Source organism: Eleutherodactylus coqui, chromosome 10 (genome assembly GCF_035609145.1).
Source record: "Eleutherodactylus coqui strain aEleCoq1 chromosome 10, aEleCoq1.hap1, whole genome shotgun sequence".
Classification (NCBI taxonomy): Eukaryota; Metazoa; Chordata; class Amphibia; order Anura; family Eleutherodactylidae; genus Eleutherodactylus; species Eleutherodactylus coqui.
This window is the reverse complement of record NC_089846.1, coordinates 111,909,800-111,925,635: the sequence shown is the minus strand read 5'-3', so window position 1 is coordinate 111,925,635 and position 15,836 is coordinate 111,909,800. Positions and strand designations below refer to the sequence as shown.

Genomic DNA, 15,836 nt, shown 5'->3' with positions numbered 1-15,836 from the left:
ATACACAGAGCAACAATATAGTGATTTATTATACACAGTGCAACAATATAGTTAGACATTATACACACATATACTATTTTGTTACACTGTATATAATGTATCACTATTTTATTGCACTATGTAATGTGTCACTATAATATATATATAGAGAGAGAGACTAAAATAGTGATACATTATACACAGTGTAACAAATAGTGATACATTGTACATATACATAGTGATAGAATATACATATCACTATAGTGCAACATTACATAGTAGCAATATAGTGATCCTGTACATTATACATAGTGTAAGAACGCAGTGATACCTTACACATAGGGTAACGATATAGCAATACATTACACATAGTGTAAGATTATAGTGATACATTAGAATTAGTGTAAGAATATATTGATACATTATACATGGTCTAAGAATATAGTGATACTTTATACATTGTCACTTCTTGTCTTCTCTCCTATAGTATATGCCTATGCCCTAATATTATACACAATATATAATAACATATACACAGCCAAACTCCAGACACCCATCCTGCAATGCAGAATTTGCAAACTGTAACCTACATAAGTAATACATGTCAGACTAGCAAGTGTTCGCAGTGCATGAATACCATGTGTTATTGCGCAGCCCTCCCAGAATATAACATTGTATAGAGTATAATATTATTTGGTGACTTCTTTCCTATATCTAGGTACAGATTCCCCTCTGCCTTCCCTAAAATCCCCCAGAGCAGTGATTGACAGTTGAGGCCCCGCCCCCTTCCTCCATGCCTAACCTTAGGCTGCCCGTACAGTACATGGAAGCCGATCTCCCGGCTCAGGCACGTAAGTCTATGGACCGTCTGCTCGCCGGCGCCCGGACCGCTCGGGTTTAACCCCCTGTGCTCTTTCCATGCAGTTTCCCCCCCGGAGACGCCCACTAGACTTACTTTTGCAAACTCGGTGAAGAAGCTTTCAATGAGCCCCCTGGAGAGACCTCTGTAGCTGCAGAAGAAAGCAGGGGGTGGCTGCCAGTCAGTGACTACAAGGAGATGGGGGCACGGTGAGTCCATTGTGTTGGGCACTCATGGGTGAAGGTGGCAGTGTGTTGTGGCACCAGGTGCAGTAATGCTGCAATGTGTTTCCTTGCAGGGTCTGCCTGTTGCTGCTGCTTCTTGCTGTCTGCTTTGGGGCGGATTTAGTGCAAGCGGTGAGTCCATGTCCCCCTGTAGTGTCCCCCTGTAGTGTCCCCCCATATACGGTGGCATCTGTGCAGCTGAATTCCTTACTTCTCACAATACAGTTGGTTTTTGTCTGGAAGAGATAAGCAATTCCTGGCAAGTAATTTCAGACTGTTCCAGGGATGAAATGGTTAACAGTAGCAGTACTGATGAGCCCCTACTGAAATCCCCAAGGAGTAAGAGTATATCCCTATCCACACCGGCCAGTTTTTTCCGTCCAATGGTCAGATGGAAATAAAGCACAGTATTTTGAAAGGTTACGTTCACAATGATTAATTTTGTAATCGGACGAACAGTCTGAGCAAAAAGCCAAAAAAATTGCGCAGCCTGTCCTAATTGGTGTGATTTTCAAGCAAAAATTGCCCATTCAAGTCTATAGGTACGTTAAAAAAATCAGATTGCACCTGTTTGATGCAATTGCATTCTATGTTTTTAATCATGGGGACCATAATAAAAAAAAAGTAAAGAGAACCAAGAAGTGGCGAACCTGCGCATTTACGCATTTTTTACGTAAAAATCAGATGCAAAACAGATGAAAACTTTGTGGAAAAATCGTATAAATGCATACAAATTGCAAAAAAAAATCAGAATGATTTTTCAAGACTACAAAAAAAAAAAAAAATGCCAATGTGCATGCAGCCATAGACCCATGCGCCTCATGGTGAATGACACTAAGGGCGTATTGTCACCGTGTATTGCGTGCGTATTTTTGCGCACAGTGCTAAAAGCCCATTGATTTACAATTGATTGACACCTGCGGTTTTATCACGTGTGTATTACCTATATGTCCCATGCTGATGCAAAATACGCACATAATACGCCCGTTATTGGCTAGGGGAGCCTAAAATACGCATGTTACATGTTTAATTTGCTGCGTATTACACACGTAATACACAATGATAACACATGTATGTGAATGAGCCCTTTAGTGCTTGTCAAATGGCATAGGAAGAGTTAACTATGAATCAAACCATTCTTTCTGTTAATGCCGGTTGATCAAGTTGGATCAGAGACAAAAGAGTCATCAATATCAGTCGTCCATATTGGTGGTGTTATGCAAAAAACTGTTACATAATAAGCTTAACTCTTCAGTTGCCAGGATAACCCTTTAAAAAAACGAACTGGTTTGCAACACTACAATGTGACACTTTACTGCCATTGTATGTAGACAATGTGCAACTGCAGGGACAGAATTGCACTATTTGGTTTCATAAAGTATTCTCTACTTTTGATTAAAATCTGCTTTAAATTAATTAAAGTTTTTTGTTTTTTTTTTAAATCTAGCAAGTTTTGGTTCACTTTGTCACTGATTGCATAGTTCTTGTGCAGAAGAAGCAAAGTGGAGCTGAACGCTGCTTGTATCTAGTTGCCATTACTTCTAGCTAGTACCTTATACTTTTGCAGTTGCTTCTAGAGTAGTTTAGCGTATCAAACCCTGCTATCCAGTGCTTCATACTAGTGATGTAGTAGGAGGAGATGCTGCTGCGCAGGCTGCCTATATAGCAGGTAGTATGCACTCATCCGCATGCTGATATTGATTACAGCCATGATGATTACTATTACCAGCTCCCTATTATTAAATATCCATTCATTATCCTATTGTTTACCAACATGCAAATGATACACAGTATCTATCTACCCACAGTCACAAGTGCCATGAGTTTCCTTTATAATACATAGCATGAGTACATACATGCATGTATGTTATGCACACTCAATTGATCGATTAGTACTTATGCTACTTGCACACGGACATTTTTCACATCCGACTTTTGAACAAAAAGGGCTTTTTCCGATGAGCGTAGTCACAATTACGCTCAGCCGCACGGTTCCTCAGGCGCAACTTTTAAACTTCCCGTGTGCAAGAGGGCTTATTGTGAAATCAAAATTTATCTTGACTTAGTATTGTTCCGAAGGAAAGGCTGCATCACACGTCCCTGATTTGCAGCGGGTTTTCTTGCAGATTTTGGTGCAGAACTGCAGCAGATTTCACCCCTTCAATTTGAATTTGATTGATAGGCCCCTTGCACACGGGCGGACGTGATTTCCCGCAGAATTTCTGCCCGTGCCCGCCTACATAAGATTGCATTACAATACGCAACCCTATGCAGACGGCCGCGATTTGTCCGCGTGAAATCACACGCGGAAAACAAATCGCGGCATGCTCTATTTCTATGTGGGTCTCGCAGAGGCCCGTACAGAAATGTCACTCCCGGCAGCTGGCAGCCGGCACATCACAGAGCCGGAGCCGTGGGAGAGGTGAGTGCCGCACTGGTACCTGCAGGGGCTCGGGTCGGGTCCCGCTGCGAGAGCTCCGACCCGGCCGTCTGCAGGTGGCCAAAGGGTGAAATATATTGCCAATCTACACCAAAATCTGCAGCAAGTCAGGGACATCTGAATGCTGGGTCCACACGAAGGCTGATTTGCAGTAGAGTGTCCGCAGCGGGCATTCCGCCACAGATCAGCAGCGGAAAGCCTGCCTCCAAACCCGCAGCATTTGGTGTGCAATTTGAAGAGGGTTTTATCGCGTATTTCGGTGCAGAATTCATCCCCTCATTGAGAAGAAGTGAATTCCGCAGCGGAAGCAGCGATGAAATTGACATGCTGCTGAATTAAATTCCGCACCGCTTGCTAATTTCCACGTGGATTTTGTACAGATTGCTTCCGCATCTTGTGGATAAGACTTTCAAAATCTCATTTTGCTGCTACTGCGAATGCCGCGGAATTTCCATGCGAAGGGTCCGTTTGGAAATTTTGCAGCCAATCCTCCCCATCTGGACCCCCTAAAGCCTTTACACACAACGTCTGTGGCGGAATTCCTGCAATGTTTCTGCGAATAGCTAGAGTTAATGAGCTTAGCGGCATTTGCTGCGGTTTTTGCTGCAGCTTTTGTACATGTACTCGCGTTCTTCTGTGCAGAGTTTCTGCTGCGTTACGTTTTTGTGATATGGGAGTGGTAGTTCTTTTTTAGGGCTTTTACCTACTAGCTTTTTTTTAATGCTGCGATATCGCTGTTTTTTTTTTCAATGGGACTTTCTAATGTTAAAATCGCATCGCACAAAAATCGCAAGTTTGTGTGTTTGCGATTTTTGTGCAATGTGATTTTAACATTGGAAAGTCACATTGAAAAAAAAACGCAGCGATATCGCAGCGTTAAAAAACCGCTAGTGGGTAAAAGCCCTAAAGAGGATCTTTTTTCTTTCTCCTAATTCAGTAATAGGAGAAAGACATTTCTGAATTCCGCTGCTAAGACCCCAGAAGAGATGATGACTGGGAACCTGCGTAGGATTTCTGACAGTGTGGGATATCAAACCAAGCTTTGTAATGCGTCTTGTGGTTAACCTCAGGTGGAGCGCTGCTGGGATTCCTCCTCCACAGCTCACTTGTATGCTTGGGGTGACACCTTTGAAATATCACAGTTTGAGATCCGTCATTTCTCCTGATGTCTGAGCGGTTATTTCTGATTATATCCAAGTAGCTCTACTCATACCTAGCACCAACTTATTCCACAGCGCTTTCAAGTCATTTATTTATTACCTCCCACCAAACTGGGTACTCATTTTACCGATCTCATAAGGAAGGAAGGCTGAGTTGACCTTGAGCCGGCTACCTGAACCACACGGAGATTGGACTCGCAACCTTCAGGTCATGAGCGAGAGCTTAGGCCTGCATTTCTTCTGGCTTAGCATTCTGCACCACACAAGGCTTTCAAGCCTAAAAGGTCACCTGCACACGGGCGGGTCGGACCCCGCATGTGGGATTCCCGCAGTGACCCCAGCTGACCTCTCTGCCATCTTCTCCTCTGCTGCGAATGTGCTGGCCAGAGAAGCGGCGCACATGTGCAGTACAGAGGACGCCGCGCCATTGCTATGGCGATGACGCGGCTCCTGCGACCATTCTGCAATGATGATTGCAGAATGGCCGCGGGATGGACGGCTTCCATTGACTTCAATGAAAGCCGGCTGTGCGTAGCCTGCACAAAATCGCAGCATGCTACGTTCTCTCCCACGCGAGCCGAAAATTGCAATCAGTTTCCACTGGTGCACAGGAAATCGCCTTTTCTCATAGCATACTATGGGCTGGATTTCCTGCAGAATTCGGAGGCGGATCCCACTCCCGATTTCGCAATGGAAACCCGCCCGTGTGCAGGAGGCCTAAGTGGGATTTTTTTGTCATCCGCACAATAAGGCCGTTATCACACACAGAGCAGAAGTCCTTTTGCTGGCATCTGCAGCATTTACAGAACAAGCCATAAGGGCTTCTACCCACTAGCGTTTTTTTTTTTTTTTTTTTAAACGTTGCGATATCGCTGCGTTTTTTTCAATGGGACTTTCTAATGTTAAAATCGCATCGCGCAAAAATCTCAAGTTTGTGCTTTTGCGATTTTTTTTTTGTGCGATGTAATTTTAACATTAGAAAGTCCCATTGACAAAATGTGTCTTGAGACATACAAATCTCGCACGAATATGAACCCCATTCTTTTCAATAGGGTCATACACATGAGCAATTCTCATCCCACACCGCATCGCGGTGCGGGGAAAAATCATGGCGTGTTCTTTCTTTGGGCGTTCCCTCGAAACGCCTTGCCCATTGTTTTCAATGGGCCTGGCAAAGCATCGCACGGTATGCAAGGCGCAAGCAAGTGCGATGCGGGGTTTCTCATTGAAAACAATGGGGAACACTCTGCAACCGTTTTAGCCGCGGCGGAGGATCGCTACTTCCCTGAAATGATTTTGTGTTCAAAACGCCTCGCATCCACGGGGACATCGCATGTTGGCGAGCGCAATAACAGGCCAAGTTTCACAGCCTGATATTGCACCCGTCCGTGTGAATCTAGCCTAAGGCTCCATTCACACGGGGCAGTTCAGTTGGAATAAAAAACGCACAAAAACCGCATTGGTGAAACCAAGTGTGTTTTTAGTATGTTTGCACCTATCTTCCTGCAATTTTTCTCAAACTCCTGCGCTATGACACGGAATTTGAACGGTCACGGGGGGGAAAAGGAAAAAAAATGCATTTAGGCGCAACTGCGCTCCATAGCGGCGAGCATAGTTGAGCGTACGGCCGTCTGAAACCGTCTTAGGAGGAGATTTCTAAAATCTCCATCACATGGTGCGCAAATTTCTGCACGTCTAGTTATACTGTGGATTTATGCTGCAGATTTTCACCCTCTGCCAAAGCTGTAGCATTTAAGGCGTATTCGCGCGAGCGATATTCTTGCGCAGAAAGCGTGTATGAATAGAAAATCTATTCTTTTCAATGGATTCTTTCACACAAGCAATTTTTTTTTCTCACAGTATGGCTGCAAGGACCGCCGCACCCTTAAAAGACATTGCTTGCCATGTGACGTGCATGCAAGTCTGATGAGATGCTTCTTATTGACGTCAGTAGGCAACACTTGCGATCCTCTGACGCGCCTCAGGACCGCAATTTCACGAAAGCAATGCGATTTTTAATCAAAACCGCTTTGCAGCGCTGGGAAAATTGCACATTGGCAAGCATGATATCGGGCTGAGTTTATCGACATGCTCTATTTATGGGCACAATTGCGCACCGAATGCCCCTGCACCAAATCATGCACGGAACTGCGCAATTTTGCAGGGTTAAATGATGCCACCTAGATCTACCGAGTCGGCTGAAGTGTCTACAAATCAGCTGACCTGCTTACCAAATCAGCTGACCTGCTGACTTAGTAGGCTGGCCCGCGCCAATGTGAGCGGTCCCGGCAGCACAATGAAGTACAGTAAAATGTGCCAATCAAATAGATCTCATTCGTGTGCCCTGCATTGCGCTCACGCCCATTTGATGCCAGCCTAACTCTGGCCATCTGCAGAAACACAGCAGAAATTCTGCATCATGTGTGAAGGTAGCTTAAATGCAACAGATGTTCTGTGAGGAAGGTCACCACCGAAAATCCGCAGCAAGCCTCCCCCGTGTGAACATACCCTAAGAGGCATTGAGTCCCACAGCAGTGTAGGTGCAAAACCTTCTAAACTCATATAGTGCAGAACAACACAGTCCAACCAGCACAGATCCACAGGTGCTGCATGGTGCCACCCGGGCAGTGGCCCAAAGTCTTCACTAGTGCCAACAAGAGATTGCTTGCAAGGGCCACGAGTGCATAGACATCCACTGTTCCAAACAAGTACGGCTCCACAATCCCGCATCTACACAGGCAGATGATGTAATAGACCTAGATGTTTGCAGCTGCCCATGTTATCCCATCACCTGTGTCAGTGGATCACAACTTCGCTGTCACACAGTAATTTCCTTAATTGCATCTTACCTTTTCCCACCACCAAACTATGACTCTAATTTAATAACATTTCATATGATGAGACGTGGGCATCGTAGGATTCAGGGTTTCCTATGGGGTTTTCTCTTTCTGCCATTATACAACGGCACCATCTGCTGGCTAGAGCCAGTAATGCAGTATGTGACATGCTGGAGAGGCCCCTGACAACAGAGCGGCCAGTAATATACAATAAGAATACCCTGCCGGACGTATTCCGACATCAGAACTGTACAGCCTTCAATTGGAATGTCTTTAGACGTCAGACAGTGGATTGGAAAGGGTTAAGAAAGAGTATAATGGCTCGGTTAGGTCTCTTTGTAAACAGGTACCGTCCCACCCCACACACTCAATAGTCAGGAAAGGTAAATGGGCAACAAAAGTGTACCATTTGGGGTAATATGATATTATTGTAGGGGGAAATCGCTATTTCAGCTCACTTACTTTGTTTTAAAGGGTTGTCCATTAGTGGACTGATGGGAGTCTGCCGTCCTGGACCCCTACTGATCAGCTGTTCTCTGGGCCAGTGCACTCAAGCACTGAGCTGATTTCTGCAGGAAGCAGAAGCTCTGTTCCCACTGTAGTGGCCAGGTTTGGTATTACAGGAAAAAATCTTAAGAATTTCAATGGAAACTTGGCCTGCAATACCACGTTGAACCACTACAATGGGAACGGAGCTGTCTGCTTCCTGTAAAAATCAACTCCCTACACAAGTACACTAACTTGGTGAGATGCTGATTGTGAGGGAACCTGAATGGCAGACTAACGCTGATCTAATATTGATGGTCTGTTCTAAGGATATTAGAGAGCAGAAATACCTCAAAAGCAGATTATAAAGATACCGCAGCCTATATTACAAAACCAAATAGCGATAAGGAAATCTCATTAGTAGCGCTGTTAAACGTTTATCGTGGATTGTATTGTAAAAACTTGATGAGAGGGTCCCTTTAATAGAAAAGTACAACTAAGTATAGGGTGAGTTATATTAGGGGACGACCAGAGGTGAAGTCATCGAGGCTTGTTGAAACAATGCTGGTGCACAGCTCTTGGCAAGGAAAGTAAAGTATTAAAATATATGAGTTCTAAATAACCTTTGATTGGAAGCAGCTTTTTATTACTCCTGGGCAACAAATTGTATACATCAAGATCAGTTGAAGAAATAGAATGTAGCAGGTGAAGATCGATCACGAAAATGCAGTTAAGATTAGCTACTACCGTGTTTCCCCGAAAATAAGACAGTGTCCTATATTAATTTTTGTTCAAAAAGGTTTATCTTTTTTACATGTATAGCTGCCTGGACACTATTTAAATTGACTTTTTTAATTAACTGTTAGCAGGGCTTAATTTTGGAGTAGGGCTTATATTTCAAGCATCCTCAAAAAGCCTTAAAAATCATTTTGCATCCTCAAAAATTCTGGAAAATCATGCTATGTCTTATTTTCAGGGAACCAGGGTAGTATTGTGATCACCCGGGCTGATTTTTGAAATTCAGATCGAGAGCATCCTGATCCAAATTTTAGCAAAAATCACCAAAAACAGCTTTGAGCAGAAAGGACCCGTGTGTTAGCTTAGAACTGCTGGAATTCTAGGTTTGAATCTAACCTTGATGGGGATTTGAACCTGGGACCCCACTGCACTCCTCCGTTCGTCATTCAGTTTCAGATGGCATAACGATCATCGCTGACTCGTTGGATTCTCATTGCGTTTGAAAACGGATCGTTCAGCGGTTGACATAGGGATGTAAAACACTGAATGATAAGTAGAGATGAGCGAGCACGCTCGGTTAGGGCAATTACTCGAACGAGCATCGCTTTTTCAAGTAACTGCCTACTCGTCTGCAAAGATTCATCCAGAAATCTGTTAAAATAAAAAATATATATATACTCACCTGCTCCCGGCAGCCGGAGTTCCGTGCGGCCGGCCTGCAGTGGGTGTGAAGGGGGTGTGAGTCAGACCTGCCCCCTGATTGGCTCACGGAACTCCGGCTGCCGGGAGCAGGTGAGTATATATATATTTTTTATTTTAACAGATTTCTGGATGAATTGCAGGGAAGGGCTTATATATTTAAGCCCTTCCCGACAATTCATCCCACACTCGCCCGCAGCGCATTGCTTTCAATGGAGCGGGCTGTATTGCCGGCTCCATTGAATGCAATGCGCTGGACAGCTCCGGCCCGTTTCTAATGAAACGCGGCTAGGAGCAGATTTTCGGGCGATTTTCGGGCACCGGTCACGCGATTTGCGGATGCGCATCCGTCATGCGATCCGCAAATCGCGCGAAAAAACGCCCGTCTGACTAAGGCCTCACAAACACAAGGAGCCAAAGCAGAATTCATTCTCATCTCCACATTTATCAATTAACAAGCCTGAGGTGATATAAAGAACTGTGTGATATAATATGAAGGACAAATATTATGTAAGGCCATGAATAGTAAATCAGCAAAGGCCTGCCACTTGGAATCCCCACTGATCAGTTGTTCCGTGGATCAGTGTGCTTGTGGACTGAGCTGATTTCTGCAGGAAGCAGACAGCTCTATTCTCACTGCAGTGGCCAGGCTAGGTATTACATGTGAAGTTTCCATTGAGGTGAATGAGAACTTTGCGTGGAATACCAAGCCTGGCCACTGCAGTAAGAATGGTGCTGCCTGTCTGCTCCCTGCAGAAATCAGCTGAATGTAGGAATACATGGACCTAGTAAACACCTGATCGGTTGGGATCCTGGACAGAGACCCCCACTGATCTACTATTTATGACCTATCCTGCGGACAGGCCATCAATAGTTTACAACTGGACAACCCCTTTAAACACATATCCAGTAATTATTATAGCAGTGTTGAAACGAAGATGGCTTATTTAGTAGTCTTTAGCAATTGTTAACTATGCTGGGCAAATTGTTTTGATTTTATTAGGTATTTATGAGAAGGTGAATCATTATTACATCACTCGTCACACTAATAGCCCCTCATCACCCTCCGGCACTTTGGTCTGTAACCCTAGTGTTGTTATTGCCCTTTGCAATTCTTCAGCACCTGATTTTGACCATGCATAGAGTATCTGTATGATCACCATGCTCTGCACCTGACTACACCTCTGTATCCCAACACCTGTAGGTGTGATGATGATCCATTCAGTCAAGGACGACTGTGGGTCACTTTATGGATCAACGTTCTCCATGCTTCCCTATCCTTGACCGTTTCTTTCAGCTCTTCCATGTGCATGTTTGTATCAGCCTCGATAGCGTCCAGCCAGCGTGCTCTTTGGCGTCTTCTTCTTCATGACCCGCTAAGTGTGCCGAGCATCAATGTTGTTTCCAGAGAATTGTCTCGCATGATATGTCCAAAGTAGGAGTGCCGCTATTTGGTGATTTTGCCCCATAGGGATATTTTTGGCTGGATACGCTCTAGGACCATCTCGTTGGTGACCATTACCGATCGCGGTATATGTAGCAATCTTCTCCACCACCATAGTTCAAAACCATCAATTTTCCTTCTATCTGCTTCCTGAGTGTCCAACTTTCGCATGCATGTATGGAGATCCGGAACACGATTGCATTCATCATTCAGATCTTTATAGCAATGCTAGGTTTTGGCTCTTCCATATCCTTGCCATTCCTTGCGTTGCGCTACGGCCAAGTTCAATTCTTCGTTTGACTTCTGGTTCCGATTTTCCATTGCCATAGGTGTATCATCACATATTATGCCTCTGTATGTATTGCGCCTATATTTATGTCCCTTCCAGATACTGCAGACTTTTTATGACTCTTTTTATATCCGTACTTCTATTTGTATCCCACTTGGTGACTGCCTGGTCATCTCTGTCTGCATCTTCCTCCCCGCCAGCAACTATCACCCTGTCTGTGTTTCTGCGATGGTTTCTCAGTCTGGCATTTCTTCTTATTTTCCACCATTATTAGAATTAACTTCAAATGATTTTTTTTATTGTGTTGTTACTGTTTCTGCTTTTATTGGTTGTTGCACTACTACAAAGAGTTTCCATGGCTCTACTTTTATATAGTTTTGCGCAATAGGAGTTGTTCACTTTTCATTCACATATTGTATTTTGTGGTTTTGAAGTGATTTAATTGCATTTTTTTTGCATTTCGACATAGTTTATAGGCAAAACCTCAGCTTGGGGTTTTAGCAGTTGTGTTTTAGTTTCGACTTCTGTATAGTTCATATCTCCCTACTGAGTCCTAAGATCCCCGGTCTGACCTATTTTCTCATCCCTTCTGTTATGTCTTGATGAAGCACGACTGGTATGTCTACAACCCCTTCATTTAAGTGTATGTGGGTGGATATGGTGCTTGAAAAGCCTTTAGAGTGTTTCATTCCTGTGATGTCTGATGTGGTTGAGCTCGAAAGACAATTGGAAAAAGTCAGAAAACTTTTTATTAACACGGCTTTAAGTGTCGTATCTGTTTCAATCATTTTGAAGCTTACTTGTTCGGATACCAAGTTTGTGGCTATGTTAGTCTCTTCCATCAGGCCTCGTGCACACAGCCATAGGACAGATCTCTGTTGTACAGAACTGTAATACAGAACCCTTAAAAATCTGTTGGCTGTATCTGCACTTCTGTATCCCTCTGATATCATACGGCGACATTCAGAGTTTTTTTTTCTGCCAGTCCTGAGCTCGGCACTATGGCTAAACCTCCCCTCTCTCTACAGCCTCCGGTACAGAAAACCTGCCCAAGTTGCGTCAGCTGTCTCTTTAACAAGGCTTTCTAGGGTAGCGGTCTGCAGTTGCTCACAACCAAGATCAGATCCCTATTGGTGGGGTTAAAGAGGGAACCCCAGGTGCAGCCCTCTGGTCTAGCCCTAATCGGTTTAGAGCCACAGCAGATCCACACCCGGTCTTATGACAACTTGTTTCCACTGTCACGCCAAGGCATAATTTGTGTTAGTAAATTACAACAATTAACTTGATTTTTATGGAACAGGTGAAGATGAAGAATGGAAATATTACAACCTCATTATCTTTGCTAAATAAGCTGTTAACAACCCCTGGCTCTAACTTGGTTAGGCTTTCCAAATTAAGCATAGTATGTCATTGATATACTCAAGATTTCAGCTAAGCCCCATATCTAACACTCTTTAGATGTGGACCATGTGGTTGGCATATGCTGTTCAAGATGGACACTTTTCATTCTATCTGAAGCTCATTAAACTAGAGTGCCTTCTAGATAAGTCAGTTAGCTGGGGTCCATGTAATCAAGAGGAGAGATACCTGCTTGGGGAGTTCCGTCACTCCCATTGAGATGAATGGAGCACCGATGGCGCTTTCTCATCCAGCACTCCATTCACAGTGACGTTTACTGCTGGGGAAGAAGCAACCCCACGCACTGACAGGAGCATAGGAGCCAATTTCTCGAGATCAGCTGGGGTCTCAGCTGTGAGACCCCCACCAATCAGCAAGTTATCCCCTATCCTGTGGAGAGATGATACCTTGTTATTCTGGCACAACCCCTTTAAAGGGATTTTCTGGGACTTAACATAAATTAATAAAAATTAAATACTCACTTACCCAGACGGATCTCTGTCCAGCACTGCAGCTTCGGTCCCATCGCAGGGAACCCAGAAAACAAGGCGGGCGGTCACGTGCCGTTTATTGTGAACATTCGGCCACTCATAGGCTTCAGCCTGATTCTTCTTTGGCCGCTGAAGCCTGTGAGTGGCTGAGCGGTCACATATATAATGAACGGCACATGACCACCTGCCACGTCTTCCGAGTTGCATGTGGCGGGCACTGGGGCTGCAGTGCTGGAGCGGAGCCACCAGGATAGGTAAGTATTTAATTCTTATTAATTTTAAGGCCCCTTTTAACTTATTTTTATGTCCCAGAAAATGCCTTTAATTGTGTCTTAAAGCCACTTGAAAAAATCGTCCCATCAGTAAAAATCATTTTAGAATGTAGCTAATCACCCTGTGGTATACTTATTCCAAGCAAACAGCTGATTTTTCTGGGAAAATCCGTGACCAGCCAGGCATTACATGGCAGCCATTTAGTTGGATTTTACGAGGATGGCTTGAGTCAGCTAGAATGTGAGTTACTTGTACCGCCCTCTATGACATTATGACATGCATCTGTTCTGACAGAAAATATGCAAATGAGAAGATGAACAATACCTCTACAGCACCACCTATTGGAAGGCAGCATTCCTGCAAGTCAATGTCAGACCTTTTAACTTGCAGGAATGCTGCCAACCAATAGGTGGTGCTGCAGAGGTATTGTTCCATCTTACTATTTGCATATTTCCCAGAGGAGCATGGATGGCCTTATAAGTCTCCTCACACCTTCCAGGTGCTCTCCCTAGGGAGAAACAATACCCTTCCTGACCCCCATCAGGGGTGGAAAATGTGTATTTTTTAAACTGGATTTTTTTTTCTTTAAACTGAGCTTTATTGAACTTTTAAAGGGGGCTTGAAGATGTGATTGTTCAACCGCTTGCATAGTACACTGCATTGCCTATGCAGTGCATTCTACTAAGCTTATGACATCAGCCTATTAGACTCTGCTGGAAGCAGGGTCTAATAGGCTGAGTTCCACGGCAGACCTGAAGGCCTTTGTCAGGCTTCCAGCTGCCATTAGACTCACTGGTGCATTGCAATCGCACTGCCGATGGGTGACAGAAAGAGTGCCCTCCTCTTGTTATCTGCTTACATGCTGCAGTTGTTTTTGATTGTGGCATGTAAGGGGCTAAACTGCCAGGATTTGAGGTTCCTCTGTTCTTGGCAGTCAGAGCAGGAGCCTGGCTGTCAGGTTTAAAGCCCATTAGTGCTGCCAGTAATAGGCGTAATGGCTGCCACTAAGGGGTTAATTATTTACATGCTGCTATTTCTTTACATGAACCTATGCTTTCATTCACCTGTTCTTCCGCATATGTGTCAAAAAGCAAGTTGACAGGATGAGAAATGAGAATCGAGCCGTCTGGTAATGATTTGCTTTGGTCCCAGAGGAAGGTTTAATATGCTGTTCTGCGGTTACTTCTGACCAAAAGCTACATTTGGAAACAGATCACAGCGGATGAACGTACTGCGACACAAAACATTTCTGTGTTCTCTTTTTAAGTTCTGACCAACACTTTAACCACATTTTCACATGTCAAACTTTTCACCCCCCGAAGACAATATGTTCTGGCTCTGCTCAGCTGTACACAATGTGCGATTTCATTCAGTTCAAGGGGGTTAGTGACTCAAGATCCTGTCAACTGTGGCTTTTAATTATCGCCATTTCTTATGTCTACGTTTACCACAATTAACTTGACTAGCGGGTTTTCGGAGTTTTACAAGATATAGTAGGAAAGGGGGAAGTTATCAGAAGTGCGATATGAAACCAAGAATGGCAAACTGCCAGTTGTATTGTAGTACTTTAGGACTGGCTTCAGTACATTGTAAAGTATATCGTACATGCTGTGGATGATATACTGTAAGTGCATGTGGATTACTACTAACTACTGGGTGGCATCTAGACTGGGTATTGTTTCAGTTGGAAGGTGCATGTGTGCAGCGACCGAGGAGACAGCGGGGTACAAGATAGCAGCAGTTCAAGTTGGTTCTACCATCTCTTTTTCCAAAGGTTGAAGTATGGCCCAGCTCAGTCACTAGCAAGGGAGATAAGATTTTAGCAGACTTGATTACCACAGATCAGTTCTAGATTTTTGTCGTGACGCCAGTGTCTCTAGAGAAGCAATAAGTTACTCGCAATAAATAAATGAGCCCATAAACAAAAGTACTTTTCAAAACCTTTAACTCACAATCCAACTTTGATTTTCCAACACGGGCAAATTACTTGACTTGTACTTCTCAACATGAACATACATGCTTTTGAACAGATTTTTTAGCTCTACCTTTCCGAACACACTTGACAGCAGAACGTTCTTTTTCCCAAAACACACACATCCTCAGTCGCTGTTATCTGAATGACACTTTCTTGTGTTACACGGCCTTTCAAATAGTTAGCCGTAACTAGTTTTTGCGCTTCCTCTCTGAATGCAGTTCCGCGGGGGCGTGTGCGGCACTTGCACTCCCACGCCAACTCTTAAGCAGCATCTCCTGTGCTTTCATCCCCAGAGGAGACAAGCCTTCTAGCAGCAGAGACATAACAGCAGCTTAGCTCCGGCAGGAGCATCAGCCCGTCCCTCCTGCGCGCACCTCCATCTCCGATCACTCACTTCTCTCTGATCTTGCTCACTCACAACTCCTCCCCCTACTTCCAAACTACCAATCACGACACACTCGTAGGCCAGTGAGACAAACAAACTTACTTAAAGACAAACAGACTTACAAATGATGGAGGGACCCTACTCTGGGTCACTACATGT

The 15,836-nt window shown here is 44.2% G+C and overlaps 1 protein-coding gene across 4 annotated transcripts in view; it reads left to right on the top strand.

The window, feature by feature from the left end:
* The first annotated feature begins 750 nt into the window (after nucleotides 1-750).
* The window catches only part of COL4A6 (collagen type IV alpha 6 chain), a 246,693-nt gene continuing 231,607 nt past the window's right edge, over nucleotides 751-15,836 (top strand). For 2 of the 4 annotated variants that reach the window (XM_066581714.1, XM_066581711.1), the window contains exons 1-2: nucleotides 859-1,047; nucleotides 1,137-1,194. In XM_066581714.1, coding sequence (XP_066437811.1) covers nucleotides 1,037-1,047; nucleotides 1,137-1,194 — 69 coding nt within the window. In that variant the 5' untranslated portion in view covers nucleotides 859-1,036. Of the gene's footprint in view, nucleotides 831-858; nucleotides 1,048-1,136; nucleotides 1,195-15,836 lie in introns of those variants that run through there. The other 2 variants (XM_066581712.1, XM_066581713.1) reach the window with 2 other exon arrangements.